General features: G+C 33.8%; 4 protein-coding genes across 8 annotated transcripts in view; 2 read left to right on the top strand and 2 right to left on the bottom strand.

Moving 5' to 3' along the window:
- Nucleotides 1-2,441, top strand: part of LOC148171280 (synaptotagmin-15-like) — a 65,210-nt gene extending 62,769 nt beyond the window's left edge. The window contains exons 9-10 of one of the 2 annotated variants that reach the window (XM_088040886.1): nucleotides 1,585-1,795; nucleotides 2,004-2,441. In XM_088040886.1, the coding sequence (XP_087897012.1) occupies nucleotides 1,585-1,795; nucleotides 2,004-2,131 (339 nt within the window). In that variant the 3' untranslated portion in view covers nucleotides 2,132-2,441. The remainder of the gene's footprint in view (nucleotides 1-1,584; nucleotides 1,796-2,003) is intronic. The other variant, XM_088040888.1, reaches the window with a different exon arrangement.
- Nucleotides 2,442-5,797: 3,356 nt separating this feature from the next.
- On the bottom strand, nucleotides 5,798-6,527 carry TpnC25D (Troponin C at 25D). The gene is made up of 3 exons (XM_088040377.1): nucleotides 6,419-6,527; nucleotides 5,948-6,371; nucleotides 5,798-5,898 (listed from the first exon to the last, which is right to left on the bottom strand). Exons 1-3 carry the CDS (start codon nucleotides 6,419-6,421, stop codon nucleotides 5,870-5,872), a joined length of 456 nt encoding a protein of 151 aa, XP_087896503.1. The 5' UTR covers nucleotides 6,422-6,527; the 3' UTR covers nucleotides 5,798-5,869.
- A 3,574-nt stretch (nucleotides 6,528-10,101) lies between these two features.
- Nucleotides 10,102-12,126, bottom strand: Rpt1 (26S proteasome regulatory subunit Rpt1). Its single transcript, XM_088040375.1, has 5 exons — nucleotides 11,941-12,126; nucleotides 11,835-11,872; nucleotides 11,469-11,782; nucleotides 10,904-11,072; nucleotides 10,102-10,853 (listed from the first exon to the last, which is right to left on the bottom strand). Exons 1-5 carry the CDS (start codon nucleotides 12,011-12,013, stop codon nucleotides 10,143-10,145), a joined length of 1,305 nt encoding a protein of 434 aa, XP_087896501.1. The 5' UTR covers nucleotides 12,014-12,126; the 3' UTR covers nucleotides 10,102-10,142.
- Nucleotides 12,127-14,500: 2,374 nt separating this feature from the next.
- The window catches only part of f (espin protein forked), a 35,653-nt gene continuing 22,928 nt past the window's right edge, over nucleotides 14,501-27,225 (top strand). Inside the window, exon 1 of one of the 4 annotated variants that reach the window (XM_088040372.1) lies at nucleotides 14,501-14,763. In XM_088040372.1, the coding sequence (XP_087896498.1) occupies nucleotides 14,543-14,763 (221 nt within the window). In that variant the 5' untranslated portion in view covers nucleotides 14,501-14,542. The other 3 variants (XM_088040371.1, XM_088040374.1, XM_088040373.1) reach the window with 3 other exon arrangements.

A 27,225-nucleotide genomic window follows, 5' to 3' on the forward strand; every position in this document is an offset into this window, starting at 1 on the left:
GATTATGTATTAGATCCTCAAAAAATCTGTAAATCCTAAAAAATTCTAAGCGGACATTAACTGAGATTCGCGTAGACATATTAAGAGATTAATTGAGATATTTTACCTACGTAACAAGATTTTTTATTCTTGAATTGCTATTTTATGGTTCTAAAAAAAATCAGACTTCAACATTGTGAAGAACATGTAAAATTTTTGGAGATCTTCAAAAGTTCTCACAAGTTCTTTTAAATTCTCGGAGATTTTCCTCAGTAAGTATGACAGATATTAAAAGATTCCTATTTTTTAAATTCTTCTTCGTTATTTTTATCTATCATTTTGAATTTATACAGAATATTTAGAGATATCTTTACAGATTCTAAGAATCTCAAGAATTCTTACAGATTTGAATTAATTATGCACACTAAGGTCTCGATAATCCGGATATCCCTCGGATTATCAAAAATTTGGATTACCAAATGTTTTTTTTTAATTGAGTTTAATGTTTTATAAAAAAATACGTACCTACAAAAACGCAAGAAGCACTCAAAACTAATAATATTAAATTAATACGATTTTATTTTCAATATAAATTAACGTGTAAAACAGAAACTCAAAGAAACAAAAATTTAATTTGTTCTGAAAAATTCTATAATTTCAGTTTGTATTTGCATTTGTTACCGCATTTTTTTTTTAATTAAATTTTCTAAAATTTATTTCCGAAGTACAGACTATACTTAATGAAGAAAAAGTCGCTCCAGATAAACTTTAGTGTATATTCTCTAAAAATTTAAGATATTCTTAAAAGGAAACCCAAAAATTTTTAAATTTCTCTAAATCCTTAGAAATTCTATAAAAACGTTGCTATAAGAAATTCTTAGAGCCCAATAAAATCTCGGAAATCCTTGGAAATTCTTAGATCCTGAATTAATCAAGTTTCTGGGATCGTTAAAGGTGCTCCGAGGTCCTTAAGAAGTCTAGAAGTTTTTAAGAAAATTATAAAGTCTGAAAAATCCTTGAAAATTATAGAACGAAGAGAAGCTGTCTTAAAGACAATCTTAAAGCTCTTGAAACGGCATTCATTTGTTTAGAATAAAAATTCTGAGTCAACCGCTTAGATATCTTCGAGAAAATCAATACCATCAGGTTGATGAGTTATTGGAAAATCCCTTTTTCATCCCTTTAGAGAGTTTCGAGAAAAAATCTCCTCCTATTAAGCTCGTACGTTACGAAGGAAATTATCTTCCCCTTTTAGAATTATAGACACAAGGGTTTGAATTGGATTTTTTTTTAAATTGCCAATAAAGACTCGTTAGTTGTAAAATACAATTTAACATCAAAATTCCTTAGACCAATGATGAAAAAACGCACTGTATAAACACGTTCTAGTCTAAATTCGGGTTTTCTCAGTTACACAAAAACTTCAGCGGGAAAACGCTTTTGCTGACTAATAATAATAAAGCTTTTTTATTAAAATATGCGAAGTAGCCCCGTTTCTCTTTCCCCACAACCAGTAAAGTAAAACCTCTAGTTATAAACATGTAAATTCCATTTGTATAATTTTTTTCCAACATCCTCGTTAATCGTAATTCCTTTGTCCTCTAGTTTCAGGGTGATAAACACGAAGCCTACGTCCGTCTCACCCTCAACCAGCATTATAGAACAGTGAAAGAAAAACGCACTGGCATTGCCCGACCTTCTCGCGATTCCGCCGTGACCTTCACCGAAGGTTTCAACTTCAAATTAGCGCCATCTCAAGTGGACATCACCAGCTTGGCTTTCCACGTTTTCCAGGCCACTTCCGGCTACGGTAGGGGTACGTGTTTAGTATCAGTGTGCTAAGGAATCTTCATTTTTGCACAGTTACTTTCGCTAGTTATGCAATCAGTTTTGAGATTAGTTTCCGCTGAACTTCCTTAGCACTTTCACTATTGCGTAACGGTCGTGACTCGTTCCTTGATCTTCGACAATGTTATTGTGTTTCAAGATCATAAAGTCGATTTCTCTGACTCTGAATTTTCCAGATAAACTGATTGGGAAATGCGTCTTGGGGTCGTACATGTTTGCAAGAGGAAAAGCGTTGATTCAGTGGAACACAGCCATCGCTAACCCAATGGAACAAAACCAACAATGGCATGTTTTATGCGAGTAGAGTAAACGTTACCATACTTTTGTGTCCTGTAAACATGTAGAATACTTCCATAAACTTAAAGGAAAATTCCAGAACGAATCCCATTCATGATAGAAAGCACACACGAGTTGTTTATCAAGATCTAAATTTATCCACCATCTGAAGGAATTTTTGCCGCCGAGTTAATGCGAAACATTTTTCATAATTTGCACGTTACGACTTGGCGGATCGGACGAGAAAAGACTTCACATTATTGTACCTTTTGGTAGATAGACAAATTAGTTAGTTCTAAATGTAAACATAATACGATTCTATAAACACTTTTATTGGATTTTCTTGTTTTGTTGCCACCACTCAACTGGGTCAAGATTTCACAAGTAGTTATCCTCTAGAATTGCACATTTAAGAGGTATTTTGACGCTCTGGACAAGGTTAATTAACAAGAAAAAAAATCGATTATTTTCAACAGTTCGCAAACCTTCGAGAGTCATCGTCCTGTATTTTTATCAAGGTGAGATTCTTTAAATTTGCAACCTAGCATCTGCAGATGTTTAAATAAGGAATACTAGTGCCTAAATAAAAACGAAACAGGATGAAAAGTTTCTGCTTTGCTCGGCACGGCCGCGCCGGTTTCTTAGCTCGTTGAATATTTTACCAAGTGTTAATTAAGTTTTTGTATATTCATCAAAATATTCTGTGAAGAGCAAGCAAAGTTGGAGTAACGGCTTAAAATAATTACAGTAAACTACTAAATTTAAATACAAATTCGTTGAAATATTCAGACAAAATAGTGTTATGACTAAGGATATTTTGCGTTTCGTAAGAAATTTCAGATTAAATTTATCATTTTTATGTAAGAGCGAAGGTAAGTTTTATAATAGGAACATAATGCGGAATACAAGATGTTATATTAAATGGTGCAAGCAATAATTTAGTCATATAAGTTTTAGCAAAAGATGAGACAAAAAAATGAATTTCAGCGTAAAATTTTGCACAAAAAGAACTCCTCTGACGACTACCCGCAATAAATTATCTTCTAAATTGAATAAAAATAAATTTTTGAATTCGAACTATCTAAGATCGATTTCGAAGGTAAAATATTGCGAGAAAAACGATTCCGTAAAAATCGTTTTTGGCCTCATGAATTAACATTAACATTGTCAAATTAACATTCAATTGACATCTTCGGAAACACTAGATTTACAAGCGCCCTGGACGTTTACACACGCCGTGCTGTAAAAATTGCCCAAATCGTCTGCTCTTCACATGCGTTTATAAATTAAAATCACTTTACCATAATGAAGATTGATCACCAAAGTGGAATCTACCTAAATTATTATCTCAATTAAGACAATATTTCTATTTTTAAAGTAATATTAAAACGTTTTTTATACAGCGCCATCTTGTGTACTTTTTGTGCACCAACTACAAAATTGACAGAATTGACAGATGATGAAATTTACAAATGTCAGATGTGACAGTTCTCATAAATTTTGAAAAATCCTATTATTTTAATTAAAATTTTTCGGCCAAAAAGTTTAATACAACTCTTGTGCGTTAACCATTTTACAGCGCTCAATCATTAAAGCACTCCGGCTTTCAAACTGATTTCGCGCTGTAAAATGTAAGTTACCACACGCGACTGTAAATAACTATTTCGAACCTCCAAAATTTTGGCCCTCTGACGACCACCCGAAATTTCAAACGCCTGTAATTCAGTTATATGTTGCCTGACGAGAAAACCAAAGAAAGTTTTGAATTCAGCGCAAAATTCTGCGTAAAATGAGCCATATAGCTCAAATTTCCACAACGAATAAATAAGATACCGACCAAAATAGATTTTTAAGAGGTGTTTTTAGGGTCATTTTCAAGAAGCTGTTTCGGTGCGAAAACAACTTTTAGTACCTTTGAGTACATCAATTAAAAGAGCAGCTTGAGGTCTATCGACTGGCTAAATCTCAGATCGATAGGGCAAGTATTTTACGAAGGGCGATCGAAAAACGAAAAATTGAAAATGTTTCATCGATTTAGTCGCAAAAATTTTTGCCCAAAAAACTAACCATCGAATTTTCGACTTTTAAAGGTTTATTCTAAAGTAAAATGAGCCAAGAAAAACGATGGTAAAAACCGTTTCTCAAAATCTACAGTAGTTTCGGCTTTAAAAATTTTCCAACTTAAAATTCAAGATGCAAGTTTGATGTCTCATAACTCAGTTATTTGTAGACCGATCTTAACGAGTCTAACCTTTTTGGTTTCTACGTAAAATTCTGCGTAAAATGAGCCAAAAATAAATTAAGATTGCTCTGCGAATAAGCGAGGAATCCAAAAAAAATGGATTTGGAAAAATAATGCCAAGAAGAAGAAGAAATGAAAGTATGTATCCAAAAACCGCAAAGAATTATGAGCATTTTAAACCAAATGCACGTAAATAAAACAATTTCTGCAAGTTTTCCAAAAAAGGCATATGAACAAACGTTTAACCACGTAAAACTCCATCAATGTCGAAATTTCAGACACAATCGCGTCCAGAAAAATTTAAAACATTTCACAACCGAAAACTTTGATCTTTCGTAATCCAATTTCACGCAGTTTTGTTATGAATGTAAATTCAGAGTTACGGTTATTGTTTCTGCAGCCAAATTGCTGCATAGACCACCACAAACAAGTCTTTTATAACTAATAAAAACCTTTTAAAACCTAATTTTCGATTAATTTTAACGATTTTGTAAAACCAAAGTTAATTTTAGAAAAAGGCATGTAGCAGTAGACGTGACGCTTTACCTGTTTGAAGTGTTTAACCTCAATTTGAGAACAAGCAGAGCTACCAACCTAATTGAAAATTGTAGGCCTTCGTTTTTGTTAATAAATTTCTACACTTTGCAGTATTTATCGTGACCCCGACCGCAAAATGTCACATGTGCATAAATCTTATTGAAAGAACATGAAGCGTCACTCAGTGACGGGGTAATTTCTCTTTCATCACCATTCCACATGTACTGATTAATATAATAATAAGATTCCGTTAATTTAGTAAAATACATTCAATAAAATCCATTCACATGTTGAAACATTTCTCATAAACTCAAAAAGCAGATTCTGCTGCATCACTACATTTATCACGTCTTTGATGTTTCCTCACACTCAATTAATCAAAGCTACATAAATTTACCTGTGAAATATAACGTCCATAAACATTTTTATTGTTTGGAGCCAGAAATAAATCCTGGGATCCGATTGGATAATTTATCGGAATTTCGGTACAACAGGCCATTAATCTGTAAGTTTGTTTATAAAAAACATAAATCACTCTATTTTAAGGGTGTCTGAATTACATCTCTTTTTATTAAATTGTAATTAAGTGACGATTTTTTATTGGTTATAAATAAACTCATCAGACAGCGGATATGACTTGTTCCTAATTTTACCCGTATCCGCCATTTTGTGTTCCGGAAATTCCTCCAGTTTTAGATGAAACGTAACCATCGCAAAAATGCACAGTGATCAATCAAGTTATTTCAGGTGAATAAATAAGCAGAAATTTCGCGCATTCTTGTAAAAGAAAGAAAAATCCGGAAACTCCGACATAAATAAATCGAAGATGCGGCTAAAATTGCGCATTTATTTTTGCTTGTAATTACCACAAGGAGCGCGGCGCCAAAAAAAGGTCAAAAGGAAATGAAGAACAGATCTACTAAAATTGTTTATTTTTAGTTCTTTTGTATCACTAGAGGAGCTGTCTTTGGATATGTTTTCGGTCTTTTAATCACCAGTCATCATTTCCATGAATTCTGCAAAAAACGCGTTCACTTAACACTTCACTCTTTTCACTCAACTTACCATCAAAGTCAACGGTGCCGGAGCCGTCAGTGTCAATTTCTGCAATGATACCATCGAGATCTCTGCTAGTGAGATTGTCATCAAGAGCTGCAAGAATCTCTTTAAGGGTGGCGGTGGTGATGTAACCGTTGCCTTCTCTATCGTACAACCTGAAAGCTTCTTTCAATTCTTGTGTAGTGGATTCATCATCTGGGTCCTCTTCGAGGAAATGAGACGCAATGTTGTAGAAACCATCAAAGTTAACAGTACCACTCTTATCCGGGTCGTTTTGAGTGATAAGTTTGTTTAATTCCACATCATCGAAAAGCTGACCCATCGTGTTCAAAATGGTCTTAATTTTGATGGTTTCGATGAACCCAGATTTGGAGGTGTCGAACATTTGGAAGGCCTTGCGCATGATGGCCATCTTCTGATCGTCTGGATCCTGGAAGAGGCGTCATGACGCAGAAATAAAAAAATCTGGAGACTTACCATTTTGAGGTGCTTCAGTCGATGGAATGCTGTTAGCTCAAAAAATGAAAACTTAACAGACACTGTCAAAATTTATGTAAACCTCCAATTATATATTTCCCCTACTCCGCTCCAACCCGACGCAAAATTTTATAAACGTGTAAAATATTTCACGTCTGAACGGGCTAGAAATTGTTATTGTTAGGTGCAAAAACGAGACCTGTCACGAAGTAGATCATTAGTCTCCTCCATCATTATTTGCAAAGTGTTGTCGTCTAGTTGCGCTATTATGAAAATAGAACTGAAACAAGGATATGTGTCGACCCACCCAAAAACCGACTCCAGGATCATCGTAAATATTTGAAATGTTTGCTGTCGTAAAAATCGCGGGCTGCTGATTCATCATCGACTTCCGCCAATTTTCGTAATTTTGAATTCTCTAGTCGCCAAAGTGATGTGAAGTATAATTAGATTATTTTCATTATAGCTGTCGATGACTGAAATATAGCAGCGGATTTCGTCTTTAAATAGCTCCGGAGGCTATTTACAAACCACCCGCTTACGGAGTTACTAAAAAATGACGTATTTTTTGACAACGCCCACGAAAAAACCGACGCCAATTATTTATAGGTATGATTTACTGTAGTAAATATACAAATTCGTTAATGCTCGCATTTTTGAATCTCATTAATAACGACGATAAAAGTGTTGAGAGTCACTTAATTACAACAATTTGAAAGAATGAGGGAAAACTCACGGCAGTTTCGCACCGAATTTTCCGAACTTGGGTGGAAAATTCGATGTAAATATTTACGTCTCGTGCATTTTTGAAAGCGTGGTACCTTGACGGAAACCTACAAGTCGTTTTCCGAAACGCAGTTTTTAAATCCATCCCACTCGCCGTTTTTATTACATAAGCAGTAAAATCTTGACAGCACTTGTTTCACACATAAAAATTTTACTGTTTATAACAAAAACTTAAGTTGCGAGATTGTAGCACTTATTAAAACAGCTTGAAAGACAAATTTCTTACGGAGTTTGTCGATTTTATGTGGGAGTTATAGAAGAGTTATTTTTGTAGTAAGGGCGACAACTAACGTTTATTTATATCTCAAGGGCGCAAAATGATATTTGTCATTGAAAATCACGATTTGAGTTATAAGCCAAACGAGAATTTTTTAGGAGTCGTAAAATTTAGGTTTCACTAAATCATGTGGAAAGTGAATACATTTTAGAATAAGAAGTAAAACTTTGCTTAGGAGGACAAAAAAATTTTATCCCTAAGCCCTGATTTAGGAATTAGTGAAATGTTCGAAAAAACTGAAGCAAATCTGAACAATATAAAAAAAATCTATAAAAATTAAACATTCTTAACAGAATAAGAAAAATCTAGAAAAAATTTGAAGGCGAATAAAAAAATAGAGTCGACAGAGAATCTACGAAAAATATTCAAAGAAAATTCAGAAACCAAGCAAAATTCAAGAAAAATCTAAAAAATATTTAAATAGACTGAAAAGAAACTAAGAATTCGAGAATTTATACACAATTTTGAGAAAATAAACTAAAATTTAAGGAAAACCTGAACAAAAACTAGAGTATCAAAGAAAATCCAGAGGATCTAAAGCAAATCTAAAACGATCTAAACTAAACAATATAAAAAAAATTAAAAAAAATTACAGAGAATCCTCAAAATCTAATCGAATCGCGACAGTTTGAAGAAAATCTCAAAAGCATTTAAATAAAATTTTACCGCCCAAAGAAAATTCAAGAATAATTTTCCGTAGTCAAGACATATCTGGAAAATCTACAAAAAATCTACAAAATTTAAATATAAAAGGAAAATATCTTGAAACTAAAAAGAATTTAGAAAATCTAAGAAGAAACTAAAGTAAATTTAAGAAATCTAAGAAAAATGTAGAAAATGTAAAATGGTACAAAAAAATATATAAAATCTTGGAAATCCAATCAAAATTGTGACAGAATTGAAAGAAAATCCAAAGAGCATTTAAAAAAAATGTTGATGGCCCACTAAGGTAAAGCTAAAGAATCTAAAAAATATACATTCTAAGATTTTAATGAATTCATAAATTTATTGAAAAAAAATCGAAAAATTTAAAATTTTTGAATATAAAACGTAAAAATCACTAATTTATCAGAACTCAAGGCTCTAAAAAAACCAAAAAAAATCCAAAGAGAATTTACATTATCTACGGAAAATTGCTCAGAATTTAAAAATAATTTAGAAAAAATTCCAGCAGAATTTAGACAATCTAAGTAAACCATACAAATCTAAAATAAATTTAAATAGAATCGACAGAGAATATGAAGAAAAGTTTTAGTAAGAGTTAAAATATAAAAAAACAAGCGAATGTAAAAAATCACCATTTTTTTAATTTTACGAAATTAATTTTAATTTAATCTGAATAATTCAATTTAATTTGAATAAAAAAAAAGATTGTGATTTCCATTTTTTAAGGAGCTCAATATTTTTCCATAGCCTTAACCTTCCTTAATCCGCCTCTGCGAATCTAATAAAACGGCTCTCCACATTGAATCGAATTCCTACATTTTCAATACCGTCACTTCGAATTAAAATGAACTTTATACTAATTTGAGACGAAACGCTTGAATTTCGTATGCAAAATGAAAGCACCTCGACAACACATGCAAAGATTTATCGTTGCTTAATAAGCAACAAAAATAAAACCTCAAACTCGGCCTTGTTACCGAAAATGCGCAAACTTTAGTTTTATTAGCGTGTAAAAGCTCGACAAAAAGTTTGGTAAGTAAGTAAAATAAACACGTTTTTATCGATTCTTTTCATCGTGTTGTGTACAATCAATCTATTCGTGGATTTTATGCATAGACAGCAAATTTAAAGAGGGTTGCTTGAGATTTTCTAGGATTTTTTAGAGATAAAAAAAACCTTTCAGGACACGGTCGTAAATAAATTACAGTGCGTATTAAAATCACAAAAATATAAAAGTCGATACAAGAGAAACTAAATTGTGCGTCACGCAGAAATTCGGGAATTTATTACAGACAGGCAACATAAACACAAACATAAATTATTGTAGCCCCTAAACATCGCAGCTATTAAAGACAATTTGAGTTTTTATAAACTGATACTGATTCATGTGTAGATTCCTCCACGTCTGCCAAGTTCAGTACTGAAATGAATAGACAGCGATTGTTCATCATGCACATGTGCATTTCTTGACAAACTAAATGAACAGTGAAATTAAACAGCAATTATATAATATATTGCGTCTTCATCTTCATTTATTATTTACACGGAATGACAGGAGGAATTTTATTTTTTTGTTGTGTTTTTCTCTTGCCAAGTTCATCGAAAAACAACAATAATGACGTCAAACGGATGCATAATTCAATAGTTTTTGCGGTTTTTGATTAATTCGATGCATCTGTTGGAGGCGATGATTAAATGCATCATTTTCGCGCGACAAATGTAATAGAGCGCATTAACGCACTTGTGGTTTAATTATTGTTTGTCTGAGAAATCGTCCCGTAATCTGTAACCCAAAAATTAGATAATTAAGTTCATAATTCTAGCGCATCAGGTCAAAAATACATCATATAGCTGTTTGCACCTGTGCTATTTTAGGAACATAATAATTAGGTTGTAGTTGAGTAGGCACATTTTTCTCATGACAAGCCATTATAACGATCATTAATAAAACAACTTTTAGAAAAAAGTATATTTAGCTAACGCAAAATCACACAATTAATTATAAGTCATGTATCTGGGAGTAGCGGAGAATTTAGCGTACGATTTGATAACCTTATTCACGGCTTCGAGGAAATCCTTCTCGGTAGCCACCTTCCTCCTCGCTCTAATAGCGAACATTCCAGCCTCAGTACACACACTCCTAATTTCCGCCCCTGTGGAGTTGGGGCACAGGCGTGCCAACAATTCGAAACGAATATCTCTTTCCACGCTCATAGACCTTGCGTGAATTTTAAATATGTGCGTACGTCCCTCCAAGTCCGGTAAGCCAAACTCGACTTTCCTATCCAACCTGCCGGGACGCATCAAAGCAGGATCCAAAGTATCTGGTCTGTTTGTGGCCATTAACACTTTGATGTTACCTCGAGGATCAAAACCATCAAGTTGGTTAATTAACTCCAACATGGTTCTTTGAACTTCGTTGTCTCCTCCAGCGCCGTCGTCGAAACGCGCTCCACCAATAGCGTCGATTTCGTCGAAGAAAATCAAACAAGCTTTTTTAGATCGAGCCATTTCGAAGAGCTCGCGGACCATTCTAGCGCCCTCACCTACGTATTTTTGGACCAGTTCTGAGCCAATGACTCTGATGAAGCAAGCATCGGTGCGGTTGGCCACAGCGCGGGCGCAGAGAGTTTTGCCGGTACCGGGAGGACCGAACAGAAGGACTCCTTTTGGGGGCTCAATGCCCAATTTGACGAACTTTTCCGGCTAGAAAATTACACATAAACAAGGAGAAATCAAACGAAGGAAAAATGTACATGTAATAAAGGAGTTTCAACGACTTCTCTTAATTTCTCGATTTGTTCTTTGCAACCTCCAACGTCGCTGTAGGTCACATCTGGTTTTTCTTCAACCTGCATCATTGTCACCGTTGGATCAATTTTAGGAGGCAGAGGGATATGAATTTGGTATTTGTTACGATCAACGCTGGAAATAAAAAACAGTTTATAGTCTCAATGTCGCATCATAAAGCCAATCAATTTCTGCCAGTTTAATTTAACAAAACGACTTGGTCGATTTCCAGAAATAAATCAGGCAGACAGACTGGCATTAAAAATTGCCAAATACCCATTTAACATGCGTTTTCGTTGTGTGAAATTGGTTACAGTCTAGTTAACAATGTTTTCTTTCTGGTCATACATTAGTTAAAAGAGCTTGTCAGCAACTTTTTACGCTTGGCTGTAATGCGAAAAGACGTAATAAATAGCTCTTTTGTTAATCTATTTTTTACTCTAATTTAATTTTGGGGATCTATTCGCCAAACTGTCTTATAAAGTGTTTTTACACGATTATTTCTATTGAAAAAGTTTACAATTTAGTTACCCAACTCTCATCCCCTCCTCAATATCTGTAGGGGCCACAGAATCGGCCAAATCCACCACAAACTTCGCAAACTGCTTCACATTGATAATATATTTGGGATCATCAGTATCTGCATTAATAATTTTAGTACAGCGAGCAACCTGCAATGGTTGTTCATTCTGCAGAGTTTGTTTATCAGCTGCTAAATCCCACAAAGCCGGTGGGGCTAATCCAGTATCTGACTCTTTAATTCCAGTAAGTTCATTGACACGTTTAATAATAGTTTGAATGTCATCTTCAACAGTTTTTATCGTTTTTGTGTACTGTCCCTGGCCCTGTAACATAACCTCACTTAGAAGGGGGTTTTATGTAAATTGTAAGACTTACGTATGTTTTGAGAAGGGCGATATCACCTTCGTCCAGAGCTACAAGAAATTGCGGTTAGAACAATAGAAGTGGGGAAGAAACTTTGAGATTTTTGTGAATTACTCACATTTTATTTCCTTCTCGGGCTCTTCTTTATCAGTTTTCACTTTTCGCATATCGTCTCCTAAATGGTCAGGCATTTTGATGAGAGTTTTAATTCACGAGTTTTGATGTTCACGATTACAAGCAGTTTTTTTGACGTTTGACGTTTGTTTGGTTTGTTTGGGGAGTTCAGAGCTGCCAACCATCGCACCAACCGCTGATAGTAAAAAAACCTAGATCGTTGAGTGTTTTATTATTTTTAGCCATTATAAAAATAATAGCTTGATAAACAACAATCAATGGCGTTTTTACAAGCGATTACAGTTTTAGGTAGTCGTCAAATGGTAAAAATTTTAAAATTTCGGAAAAATCATGTGTTTCATGTCTCCGGAACTACGACAAATAATTAGGAAAATGTTTTTCTCGCGTTTTCGTTGCTTAGAAACCGTACTCAGACATGTATAATTCAATAGTCAATTTTTTCGAAAAAAAATCCGACTTAAACAATATATTTTTTTAAATTTTTGTTTTTTTTTGACTACTATTCTTAAACTAGTTGACCTATCGATCTGAAATTTAGCCAGCTAATAGATCATAAGTCGCTCTTTCGATTTATGTTTTACTCAAAGTTATTAAACGTTGTTTTCGCCCTGAAAAAACTTCTTAAAAAAAATGAAGCCAAAAAACCCACTGAAACCTGTAAAACAAACTTAAGTTATTAGTGATCATTTAACGCAGAATTTCATCCAGAATCCAAAAGTGTGCTAATTTTTCACGTACGTCAACAAATACAATTTTCAATTCCGAAACTACGAGTAAGACAGATAAAAAATGTGGATTTCGCCATCAAAAATGATATTGAAGATCGGGATCTGACAAAGAAAACTGGGAAAACAAAGAATATTGGAATCTGAGATTAATAAATCTAAAAAAAAAGAAAACAAAATAGACAATTTTATGGACTCACATCTAAAATAGCTTTTTATCTAATAAGTAGTAGATAATCTAGTTCTTTGTAAAGGAGCCCTGTAGGTAGTTTATAATAAATGAAGCAAATCTAAACAACGTAGTGAAAACATTTTTTTCAAAAAAATGAGGTTTGGCATTGACTTGTGACGGTTTCAAAGTGCGCCGTTTTTGGTGTTGTAATTTCGAATAAAAAAAACTGAAATCGTGCATAAAATGAAAGAAATAGCGTCCGCGAAAGTTAAAAATCCCTTCTTTCTATCTACCCAAAAGTGTGTATAAAAAATGTATTTAAAAAAAAAATATTTTATACAGAAAGGTAAATTGTATTTTTAGATTAATTTATTTGTAATTATTTGACACTGACAAGCAACCAATTTATTTTATCATTACGGACGCCATAAAAAGCCCCTTTATGGACGCTAAACGATATCGTAAAACACAGATACAATCGGACATAAAATAAAATACGCATGCATTTTTTAAATGTTTTTTTCTAGTCTACACAACTTGAGTGTGGATTAATTTCATTGGTCAAAAATGCAGCAACAAAAGATATTTGCATATGAATCAATCAGTAAATTGAGGCAACATGTGGTTTATGGTATAAATATAAATCACAGAAGACCAATAAACGATAATGACAAGCACTTTATTGATGGTTTAAGCTATTTTAGGCCTGACAGATTTATTAAAGTAGCACTTCACCTCAATTTAATAGTCAAATCATAGTCATCTAATTTTTGAACAGAGCTTGTAACTTTTAAGTTTCTAACGATGCGTTTGTGTGCGGTCCCAAATTTGCATGAAGCCATCAACTTTTTTACAGGGACATTTTAATTTAGTCACAATTTCATGCAAAACGCCAATTTTTTATTAGCTACAGTGATTTTTGTAGGCTTTCTTAAACCTCAACGTTTCTGCTCTGTTAAAGTTTGATGCAAAAACTCGTACTTTTTGCAGAAATAACTAGAAAAAACCGTCTGACATTGTTTCAAATTAACCTGCGACATCGCTTAATTGGGTATAGAAAATCGTAATAAGTAGCAAACTTTCGGACTCATTTCTAAGCTTTATTGTCTCAATGAAAGCTTAATTTAACAGCACAAATTCATTTATGGTTTGTTTGCACCTAGAAAGTTAAACATCTGCCACACTATATTTAAAACGCATTAAAAATAAGTAAATTGGTCTTTAATAATTTCCTTTCGATCTCGTGACACACATTGCGTGGTGTGAAAATAATTTTTTCCCTCTAAACGACCTTCCTCCACTTTCAGTAATTTCACTGTAATTAGCATTCATTCAAGAATCGATCGAATTTCAAAAAAAATCGCTTCGAAAAACTCAACTTACTCCGCTCTCACTGAAAATTATGATGTAACATTACAATAACAAGGAAAACCGATTAAATGGACGAATCCGTGTCAAACCGCACTTTTTCCCCCAAACCATCAGCGTTCCGCTCAAACAAACCCGAAGAACTTTCCTCTATGGTCCGAGATATGATTTTGAAACGAGTACTTTCTTCGTCGACAATTGTCGCTATTTTTTGTGTACAAGTTTTTCGTGCGTAAATAATGGGCCAAGTCTGGTTTCAGTTACACTAACAGGACCAGTCCTGAAGATGCTGGTGCGGTGACAGTGTCAAATTTCACGAAATGTGCTTGTTGGAATTGTTTCGGTTACATGTTACACATAAAACCGTCAAAAGGAAACAGTACAACCGCAATGATAAAATAAGCAATCTTTACCCGGAATTTCTTCTGCTAAAAGTTGGTGAAGAGAGTCTTGACACTAACTCAACGTCTCTTCAGGACTCGTTCTTTGACCCCAATGATTGTTCGAAATTTCATGTGCAAATGCAAGAAAATGAGCGGAGGTGAGTCCTTGACTAATTTTTGACCAAAATTGTTGTTATTAACTGGAAAATGATGTAACTAATTCTATTGTTGGCACTATAATTTAACTATTGCTTCATCCGATAAATACTTAATATTGTTGGCACTGTTTTTATTGATTCTTCTGTGGTGACATGATGGCTACTAATAGAAAAAACAGTGCAAAGTATTTAAAATATGCGCGAAAAACGGGGTGTGTGGGATTTCTAGAATCGAAAGGGTGGCGTGGTGGTACTAATACCCTCGATGTACCATTGGGAGAAATTGAAATCTTGAGATATTTTATTGAGACTTCTAATTGGTTTCTTTTCAAGAAGGAAGACAAGGTTGTGGGGCTGATGGATATGTATTTCAAGTGAGTTGCTTTATTTTTTGGCATGTTGTAAAATGAGCCGCCAAACTGAAATTTCCAGTTATAACTTTTTCTTCGTAATGGAAATAACAGTAAGAAATTTTATATTTAATAGAACACCAGATGCTGTGTTTTCTTGAATACAAATTTAAATTCTCTATTTCTCGATTATGAATAAAACTAAATAGAAATTGCGAAAACTGATTTAAGATCACAGGAAAATTCCTGGCGCATGCACCATTTAAAAAAAAATTAAAAAGTCTTTTGTTATGCGGACATTCGATTGGGGTATAAAGTTGAAATTTTAATTTCAAAATAGCATTCATTTAGAGTGCGTAAAAGTGATGTTACTTTGACAGGAATTGAAATTGTAAGTAAGTAATTGCTTTCCCTCATTTCTAGATGATTTATCAACTTCTGTTAGATTTCACGCATATTCGCGCCGATTTCTCAAATTCCAATCGTTGAATCTGCGTAAAAACTCGGAATTTTTGTGACTGAATCCGTGCCCCATGACAATGAGAAAATTCTGTCTAGTAAAGTGTCAATTATAAACTAATTGACTGAAGTCACTTAAAGGATTTATCGATAAATTTTGCATTTTGCTGCGATTGTAGAAAAAATCGTGTTTTTCGTGCGAAATAATTGTTACGCACACGCGTCGTTGGACAAGTTATGTCTAGTGCGTCAAATGTTACCATTTCGCAAATTGTTTTAACAATAATAGTTTCCTGATTCGGTGCTTTAGGAGTTACATTAAAGCACTGCTTTTCAATTGTTCCCGATGCTCTTTAAACCACTGTTTTGTGAGTTGATACTTCTGTCAATTGCTTGTCAAAACTATGAGATTCATCCAATAATAAACATCATTTAATGACAGATGAGACTTGAATGACGTTTCACCAACTTAACTTGGTCTAGAAAAATGTCCCTAATGGAAACTTCAATTTGTTTTTCTAAAAAAGAGTAAAAATATTCCTCAATCTCACCTCGCGGCTCGTTTTCTACTTTCGGTACGTTTGCATCAAAACCCGTACATCTTATGAAACTTGTATTTTAATAAATTACTAGAATATTGAAGATTTTTAGTGATTTTTTTCAATCTCTGTTAAATTTTTTCCACTGGAAGATGCTAATAAATATTAAAATATCTTTGTCGACACAAAAAAAGTACAAAAATATTAAATCCCGTTATAAACAATTATTTTAAAATACTTATTAAGTTGACTGCTAATTATATTTCAAAAATTTTAAAAAGCGAAGTAATTTGGAGTGAAAATGTAGCTAAATTTTTGATGAATACGAGAAATCAAGAAAATGGGAAAAAATAGGCAAGAATAATAACAAAAAAATCAACAAATTTAAGCCCAAACATTATTATTCTTGCCTATTTTTCCCCATTTTCTTGATTCCTAGAATACATCAAAAATTTTCTCTTTTTATATCCAGACAGATTAAATAGAAAATGGTCGTGCCACATAACATTAAAAAAAATTAAATACCCGCGCCCGGCGCATCCACCATTTTGAGAAAATTTGATTTTTCATTTTCTGTATAAGATATACGAGACACTTTTTGTCTGTAAAGAGAGCATTAGACCTTTTCACCAAATTATAACTTTCAACATAAATTCAAAGTTCATTATTGTAGTTTGGTGAAAAACTATGCGTTAATTCTCCAATTTTGAAACACAGAGATAAAATGTACAAAAAACGACTAAAAAATCTGCATAATAAATAACAGATTAAAGCGTTGACCGTTTTTAAAACAAACTTTAAATTTCACTTTTTTCCGCTAACACCAACATTTGAGAGTTTTATTATTTTGTTTTCTCAAAAGTTAAGTAGGTAATTATGTAAAATCTAAAAAAATGTCGAAAATCTAAAAAAAATTATATGTATGCACAATTTATAGAAGATTTAGAAAATCCAACGAAAAATTAGAAATTTTAAACGAAACCAAGAAATCTGATTAAATTTTGTCCATATTCTGAAAAATGCTAAATAATTTAAGACATTCAAGTTCAAGACAATAAAGAATAACAAGAACGTAGAAAAATGGGTATGAAGATGAAATAAAGAAGTGATAAAGAAGTTACAGAAAACCTAAAAATCATTTAAAAAATGGAAATTGATTTAGACATGATTTATAGAGAATCGAGACAATCTAAAAATTAAACAAAACTAATCCAAAGAAATTGAATAATTTATAGCAAATCGTAAGAAGATTGTAGAGAGAATGTAAAAGTAATCTAAAAAAATTAAAGAGAACCTAAGAATCTGAAAATAACACAACGAGAATCTGGAAAAGCCAAACAGAATATTCACAATCAATTAACCGATTGGACTTAAAATTTGCTCCAAAAATCTATTATAATATATAATATACAGGGTGTCCCAAAACAGGCGTGCCAAATTATTATTACGTTGGTGGTGAAGGTTCTAAAAACCCTAGAAAAGTGTTAAAAAAATTCAATCTGTTGTAGTTTTTAAGATACAGGGTTCCAAAGAGACACATTTGAACACTTTTATTTTTATGTTTGAAATTATTATCAGTATTAGAGCTCCTGCATTGGGTTCTGTTAACACCTTTGAATGATATAAGATGCTTTTGAGCGTAATTTATTACATTGTTTCTTGTATTTTCAGAAGATTTAGGTGTCGATTTCACCTGAAAAATCATTTGACAACATTGCTTTTCCACCCCACGTCATAACCATAACAATTAAAATTTTCATTGTTAGTGGAAGTCAATGTTGTGTATGTCAAAAAGAGCTGTCAGTGTTTTCCTTCTCTAAAATTTGCGGTATTTGCTGTTCTAAAATGGAAAAGGAAAGTGGTTTGGCATGAGCGATTTGTGTTAGAATTTGGCAGAAGTAAAAGCGATAACATGAAGCCCTGACTGGTCTTATGTAGCCCTTCAAAATCTGGTTTTGTTCTGAGTGGTGACGGCAATCCTTGAGTTCATGGTGAAATGGCATCTAAATGAACATTTTACGGACATTTTGCTCTAATGACACAATAATGTCATGAAACTATTTCATCGTGGATCGGAACCTTTGGTGTTTTCCATCGTTTTTCTAGTAAAATTTCAATATTTATTTGTTCACCTTCTTTGGCATTATTATTATATCACTCCAGTCACTATTACTGTGCATTGTCTATTCGTTAGTTAATGTATTTCTTGTTTTACATTGATAATAAAAGTTTTCATTGCTGAAAATTGTTAAGCTTTCGAAACGAAGCGTAATAAAACAAGAAATACTTGTTGTTAGTCTTTGAGAAATACCTCTACCATTTAAAATATAGTTTTTTCTGAGATTTATTATGGAAAAATGCATTAAAACGAACATTCAATTTTAGAAGGTTTAAAGCAAATGTTCAAAGTTCCGACCATTGGCTGGAAGACACCTATTCACCCTTCTAATTTTATTTAATTAAACATCTTCCAACATCTCGGTCGTTACTGCATTAGCAGCCATTGTGATTCTTTCCAAGAGTTCGTCTCTGCTTTCTGGCACAGTGGCATAAACCATTTGTTTCGCATGTCTCCAAAAGAAAAAATCCATTGGATTGAGATCAGGCGATAGGGCCGGCCAATAAACAGGACCTGCTCCGCCGATTCATTTTTGAGGAAAATTTGAATTTAGTCATTCACGTACTGGACCAGCTTGGTGAGTTGGTGCACCGTCCAATTGGAACCAAATTTGGCGCAAAATATTTAGAGGTAAATCATCGAAAAAAAGTTTGATTGTTATTTAGGAATTCTAAAAAGTTTTGGTGATTTAGTCGATTTGGAAAAATGAAAGGACCGACCAAGCGATTTCCTAAAATTCCGGCCCACATATTAACTGAAAACTTCTGCTGGTGTTTACTTTCTCTAAACACATGAGGGTTTTCCATGAACCAGTAATGATGATTATGATAATTGCAAACTCCTTCTCGCGTAAATGTTGCTTCATCAGTCCTCTTCATCAACTCATTACGCACACTAAATTCAGGATTTTGATTCTGCTGATCCATTACCCAGTTGCAAGAATTCAACCTTCGATTATAATCGTCAGGTTCCAGAGCTTGAACTCGTACAAGGGTGCAATCTCTCGGTCCTTCTTCCTACTAAGCTAGAATTGACTTCTAGTTCTCGAGCAATTTGGCGAATGCTTTTATTTGAAAATTCTTTAACCTGATCAAGAACAACTTCTTCAAGTTTAAGGGGTTCTTGTGGTTCTTGGTCTCTCACTATCATGATTTTCTCCCAAATCGATCTCTAATACTAGGTATAATTCATTTTGAAATGCTTCAAAATTTAGCTTTTGGCTTTTGACTTTTTAAATGTCAAATTTTGCTTCTTCATTGTTCCTTCTAATTTCTATGGATACAAAAAAAATGTGTAGGTGGGTACAATATTCTTATGTATCATGTTGCCAAATTTACTCTTAGAAATTTACTCTTAGAAAACTCCGAATATGAAAATGAATTTTTTTAAATAATTTTCTCGAGCTGCTGGGACCCTAATTAACAACGTACCGACACTTTGGCACGCCTGTTTTGGGACACCCTGTATTATGGAATATTATAAATTTTGCTTTAACTTATGTATCTAATTACCAATTAAATAAATAAAAATTTTTAATTTTTCGATCTCCGTCATACTGAATCGAGCAAAGTGTATGCAATAATAAAATAAACGAAAGTTCCCATAAAATTTCATTTCACAGACCGCAATTATGGGCGGATATCATTACGAAAATGAAGCCCATAACCAACTGAAGCATAAAAACTAACCAGAACGTTTATAATTTACACGTCTGACTAGTAAATTTATTAGTTAATAAGAACATTACACAGAATAAAAAAAGTTAATAAAAATATCACAAATACTGACAGATTTCGCATGAATGTGTTGTTTCTATTAATTCAATCTTATCAAAACTCAAAGCCGCAATTTATGAGATTAGTTGATATTGTAGCTAACTGTAATCCATAACAACAACAGTTAGTTCATGCCTGGAAATAATATCTTTTACAATAAAATTTCATAAATACATATTTCTGTAATGAACTGTGAAAATCAGAACAGCCTTTCTGACAGAAGGTCATTTTTAAATTGGGGGTATCAATAAGTGTACACAATGATTTTATTAAAATGTTATTAACGGCAAGGTTATTTTCCACGTTATAATTTAAAATTACCAAAGGAAAAACCGTAGAAAGGTAAGTATCAGTAATATTACGTGTAGCTAAATAAAAAATAAATTGCAACACGAAAACAATAAGAGTGGTGTTTATAGTCAATTAAATTTCCAATTTTAATTTGTACTTTTATTAATTAGGCAGAAGATTCACTAATAATTATCTAAGAACCTTGAAGTACCACTCGAAGTGCCTAAACCACGTATTTTTATCTAGTACAACCGCCTTACCAGACCAAGACACAATTGCTCACTCATAAAAGCTCCTAATTGTTAAATACAGAATAAGTAAATTTTTAATCAACGTATCAATTATGGTCTCTCTCGCCCCACTTGGATGACCCACATTTTCCAATGTCATTGGCACGACCACCACATCTCCACTCTCCATCCGTCGGAAGAAAGGCTTTCTCGTCTTCTGATAACTTCTTCCAAAGAGCTGCTGCGATTAATCCAACATTCGAGATTGATCAATCAGTGTGCGAATTTCGGTCGATCGTGATCGGTGCGAAATTGCGGTGTAACCGAAAGTGTTTTCCGCTGTTTGTTTTGGTGGTTCTGCTCGATCGAGCAAAGTGGTTTTGGCGAGGCGGTTCACGCGGATTTTAGGAAGCGAGACAGGTAAGGAGCTAATTCGCGCAATTTCATTATTATGTCAATTTGTGTTGATAAATATAACTCCTAGAAGTATTTAGAGAAATCATTGAGGCTCTTTAGATTTTCATCGATTCTCGCTTTTCAATGACTTCGATAGTCTTCGGTTCTGCTTCTAGATTCCTCGCATTTTTGGGAATCTCTAGAATCAGAAATGCGACAATATTCTGGTGTTAAATTAAATATAAACAAACAAGCCATTAAGTCGACGTTTTAATTCGAAATCCCGGAAAAGCTCAATTTGCAAGCGGCCGCTAGAAATTCGAGTAGCTTGTCAAAAATTTCGCCAATACTAATATTTCCGGTAAAAAAACTTGTTTACACTTGTCGCGATATTGGAAAGCAAACGTCTAACCAATTAATCACCTCTTCTCTATGTACATAAACCCGCCGGTCGCACCCAACAAACAAAAAATCTCACATCTTGTCGTGTAATAAATTTCTGACGACATGCCTCCAGGTACAACTTTCCTCTCCAATTTCTTTTAATTGTCGCACCTGATGGTAAAAGTTTTCACTCGGAATGATTTTCTTCCAATGTTATAATTAAAAGGATTGATAATTTGAACAGAAACAGAAACCAACAATTAAACAATGAAGCGTAAGCGAAAGCTGAATTCAGAGTTCTCACAGTGTTATAGTACACGTTAATTTTGAAAATAGTGCAAGTTAGTACGTGAGAATCATTTTGTATTACCAACTATTACATTCATTATCCAGAGATGAGAGAAAGTGGACGGATCTATAAAGTTTTGACGATAATATTTTTATTTGCATAATTGTATTAAAAATGCTGCTAATTTTTAACGGTAAACTTATACAGTTACCGTACCATTAGGTCATCTGTTAACTAGATCGTTATGAAATTTAAATTGTCATAAACCTGTGGCTAATAGCTGTTTTAATAATAATAAAATTCGCGAGTTAGTATAATCTCAGGAGACCTCTGACCTGTCCGTTCAAACGAAACATCTTAATGCCGTTTTCGGATAATGATGCATTTATAAACAATATGGGAAAATGTAATTTTAAAAAGAAACCTGCTGGCGGACTGAATGCACCGGTTTACTGATGTACTGATTACTGATGTAATTCCGTTTCTCTTGTTTTAATACATTGGGAACATTTATAATTACTTTAATAAGTGGAATGAAGTTGTGACAGCAGGATATATTGCCGAGCGCTTTTTAAACTAAATTTATGCATACTTGGTTGATATTTTCTTGAAGATTTCCTGTCAGTTTTACATCCTTTGAAGTTTGCAGATCGAGAAATACATATTCATTTAATAGTAAATCAGGTCCGGATTCAGAGACCTATGATGAACGATTTTTTAGGTTCTAATGTGCAAAAATTTATTTTCTTTAGTTTTTCTTAAAAATTTGCAAAGTTATGAAATTGTTGTGTTTTGGAAAAGCAATTTAATAAGCTGACATCATCAATTATTATAAAATTTTATATGAGGCAAAATAATTATTTAGATTGATACGAAAACCTCTTCAAATTTATTTCAAATGAAAAAAAATCGTCCAACAACTTTTTGACAATTGCTGTATCATTTTCATCTATAATATCATCTAGAAATGTGAGATTTTATGCAAAAATTAAATTTTTTAGAAAATCCTCGAAAATCACCGAAACGTTTTTTCTTCTAAAAATTATTTCAAATTCTTCGTCATGTAACTTAAATAACAAGAGATAATAACGTGTTTAACACCGCGTTAGAAAGCAGAGATCTCAACTTTTATTATGACGTATTGCGTTAAAAAATCAAAGTCCTAATTTAGGAGTTCTATGCAAAAAAGTATCAAAGAGTTTTTAAAATCCGTTCGTGTTTCGAAATTTTCATTAGTTTTTCTCAAATATCTTGGCAAAACTAAATTCTCGCGGCGATTTCTATAGTTTATTAGAAACCTTGTTTAATTGCCTTTTTAACGATGTATTATAAAGTTTCATGATTTTGCAAGTTGTTAAGCAAAATTGAAAAATACAAACGCAGTGTACTCAAAAAAACTTATTTTACAAATATCTAAGTTCTGACCTAATAAAGCAAAACGGCATCAGATTCAAAATCAGGAGGCAATTTTCCTTTAGAAATGCCTTTGCGCTTCTTCGGTAAAAATTTGGTCCAAAATTTGTTCACTAATTTTTAGTCAAACTCAGCATAATCTTATTACATTTAATGAAGAATTGAAACTAGACAGACTCTTATATGATATTTATTTTTATTTAAAGGCCGAGAAATAAATGTGAGAAAATTCAGATATGCATGTTCTGTCACCATTATTCCACAAACATACTTCTTTGATGATTTGTTTATGCGCGAACTAAAAACACAATAAATTATGTTCCGAATACGAAAATTATTACCAATTATTATTATTAGTCAGAGAAGAGCACACAAAGCTTCGATTTAAAAACAACGATTTATTTGTGTTGCAAACTGAAATGAAAGCTGCAACGTTCTAAGTACCGAACTTGTATAAAAAAAAATGACGAATCTGTCCATCATTGCCGTAAAATGTTTCCAGTCATTAAGTGAAGAAAGTAATAGTTGCTCAAAAATTGGCTCGACTAGAAGTGCTAGAAATATTGAGTAAGTAGGCCTATAAAATCAAAATTAGACAGATCCGTATTTAGTTTTTCTAGAGGTTTTTAAGGATACTTGCAGAATTTAAAAAGTGAGATCTACAAAAAACGCAAAAATAGCTTTAAATACAGCAAACTAGAAACTGCAAACTAGAAGTTCAAGCGAGGAATTAGAATTTGAAAGATCGTAGCTGTAGCTAGAGATTCTGTATAAAACGCGCCAACTCGTAGGAAGACGAATGCAATAATAAAAATGCATTATAACAGACGTGCAAGAACAATGCACTTACATGTTTCCAATAATACTGCATAATTGGATTAAACTTTCTAATAAGCTCATTAATTAGTTACTCCCATTATTTACATTTTTATTAATTACCTGAGCTCGGAAGAAAAACATAACAATATTAAATAATTTCTGTTTTTTTTTGCATACCACATCAAACTCGCAATTGTATTTCCTCATAGAAAAAATAGAAAACATCTGCTGGCCGTTAATCAGCTTAAGGTATCAAAGTGTAAAATCGCCTCTTACAAGTTGTGTCACTTTTCCATAAAAGCAGCAACTTCCTCCACAACAGCAAATTAACGAACTGCAATGACCCCGCCGCCACCGCCATACCATGAAGGTCGCAGCCTTCTACCCATCGATTACAAGCGTTATCATGAACAACATGTGTTTTGCCCATTTTCGTTTTCTTCAATTGTCTCTTAAAAAGCCGTTAAGAGCAGCGACGTGTGAGAGTCTTATCTACTTTCGTCAGATTTCTCTGGATGTAGGTCTTGTGCAGCCTCGGGCAGCATATCGACAAGAACATTTTAATAAGATCATCCAATTATGCAACACTGGAAGGCATGCGATCAACATACTGACACATTTCTGAGACAGTTTGACAAAAAAGGGCTGACGAATCGGTGACACAATAGGTTGTATACATGAGTGAACAACACATCACAAAGAATATCCGTTTTGTTTCGACGGACAAAACAGTGAAAAAACGGCCGCGATATGATCGACATGACGATATTTTCCGACATTTTTCGATTCTTGTGCTTGTGTGTTGTGATAGAAAAAGGGTCGTGGTCACCAACACCCATCATCAACCATGAGACTACAAGAAGTGACAGAACAAAACCGGAGTGGTTGAAAGAGTGGACTATCAGTAAAGGGTGGGTGCACAACCGCTCCCATCTTCTAACCCTCGGAAAAAAAGATGAAGATGAAGACAGCAGTTCGGTTTCCACCGACGACATCGAAGAGTTGATCTCGATGGAACTTCCGGAAAAAGACCACGAACAGGATCTCTCACTGGTTTTTCATCAAGTCTCGGAAAACTACCGCGAGCATTTCCCGGAAAATCCCGTGAAATACTCAGATCTGCAGTTACCGGAGATCTACAAAGAGCGGTTGTTGCTCAATAAGAGCCACAATTACTTGACTCAACTTTGGAGGTTGCTCAAGCCGAAGAAACGCGCGAAGACTTACAACTGCAGATTCACCGTCAACCAGTTGTACGAGCCCAGTCAAAACTTCCGGACTGAATCAGTGAAGAAAACTCGTACGAATTTAGGGAAAAACATCGCTCTGTACAACACCCTCAACTCGAAAACGAATCTTCACGAAGAACCAATTTACGAGTGCTCTGAAGATAGCGCGAGTATTTATAACAATCCGATTTATGCCCCTTTGACTCGCTATTACGACTTTCACTCAAACCACCTCGCAGGAACGAATTTCAAATACCGCAGACAATCACATTTATCCAAGACACGTCTCAAAACCGAGAAATACATAATAAGACACATCAAAGTGCGGATAATGTTGTCGTTGCGACTCGGCAACTTCAAGAAACGCCACAAAAAACAGAATGTGAGAAAATCTTTCCAAGACTCGATCGCTCGGACTCATGACGAACAAAGGAGAATCGGTAACGGCCAAACTTCCATTAAGATTCAGAATCTCAGGTTAGATCTCAATTTTACAAATCTAACTGTGAATGTTAGTTAAGTTGATAATGTTGATACAACGGTAATCTCGATGATCATAAACCGGAACTCGCGATTGTTGCAAAGCAGAGATCATACTTCCGCCAACAATGGGCATGGTACCATGGGATCGATATGGTTGTGCGTGCTAATCAAAACACTCGACATGTGGTGGAAAATTTAACGAAAGGTCGTGCGCTAATATCGGTGATTGGAAATTCCATCGGAATTGGCCAATTTGTGGCTGCACGAAGCTTTTAATGCAGTAACGGGGCGGTTATTGCAGAGAAATTGGAACTGGGTCAAAATTCAAAAAAATAAGAGAGGAAAAATTTTCAATACTTATTTTTGAGTTTTTGAGAATTCTAAAACTTAGCAATTAGCGTCACCGCGGCGAATTCGCGGCAATAAAACAGACTCTTCTTCGGCAAGCCATCATCAGCATCAATATTCATGAAGGTCCGCGTTTTAATTTTTTAATGAAGTCGGATGTTTGTATCCGTTATGAAGACTGTCTTGAAGATGCAGTGTTCCATCAGCCGTCGAAGAGAACGGTTCGATGGGCTGGTAACTTTCTTCAGTATGTTAGACGTGCGTGTAAAAAACCATGAGTGATGCATAAAGAACATGTGTTCGTGTTGGCATCTACCGTTCGAGTCTCCAGGAAAGCACACGGTAATAGCACCCAAGACAGTCGTTTTCAACACTTTCAGTATAATAAATTCAAGGGTGAGCGAACGGCCTTAACGGTAGTTTAAGTGAATTTTCAAATTATCGTGAAAAAGACACGAGTACCACATGGTTAACCGTATCGGAGTTAAGCCGTGAAATTGATTAGAGGTAAACACGGGGAAATGTAGACGATAATTGGAGATTTTTACGGATGAGCGAGTTGCGCGTTTTGTTAAAGAGATTCGTGGTGAACCGTTTGGAGGAATTTAATGTCTTAATGAGAGTGCACATGTGCTCCACTTAAAATCGTATTAATGTATACATTGATCTTGGGATTCCGTTGGGTTTTGTAGTCACGATCAAAAAAACTGCAACACGAATTAAAATGATCTACTATTTGTGCCGTAATCAGCGGAATTTATGACTGCTCAAGTTAAGGCAATAATGGATCAGATAGCACTTCTGGTTTGCACTTCCAATAAGAGATTTATAGGCAAAGTTGATGGTATCTCCAGCTCAAAACGGTTGATTTAAAACAACAAACTTCATTATTATTATAATTAAAAATTGTGTTGATTAGCAACTGAGAGTAATAATTGATTTTAATGAATGAATTCAAAGACTATCAATCAATTTAAAAAAACACAAAAGTAATAATCGATTCGCGCGAATATTAATCCGAAATTTAAAACAACAAATAATCTCTCTACTTTCTTGATTGTATACAAAGTAGCACTATTCATTCCCCAACAATAAATGATCAGCTAATTTAACAATATCTCGAGAATATGTAAAATCTAAGTTTCTATAAATAGCTATCCTCAGCTAAAAGTAACTGAAATTTGCCGGTTTTTTACACCAAAACAATGAATACATTGTCGTTTTTCTTAAAAGTAATAGAAAGGTTAAATTTACTGTTACTTTGACATTAACTGGGAGCGAAAGGCACACGAAAAATTGAGTGATTGATTATGATATGAAAACTGTCAATTGCTGCCT

This window comes from Gnatocerus cornutus, chromosome 7 (assembly GCF_029298725.1).
Source record: "Gnatocerus cornutus isolate USDA-ARS CGAHR chromosome 7, icGnaCorn1.1, whole genome shotgun sequence".
In the NCBI taxonomy this organism is placed as follows: domain Eukaryota; kingdom Metazoa; phylum Arthropoda; class Insecta; order Coleoptera; family Tenebrionidae; genus Gnatocerus; species Gnatocerus cornutus.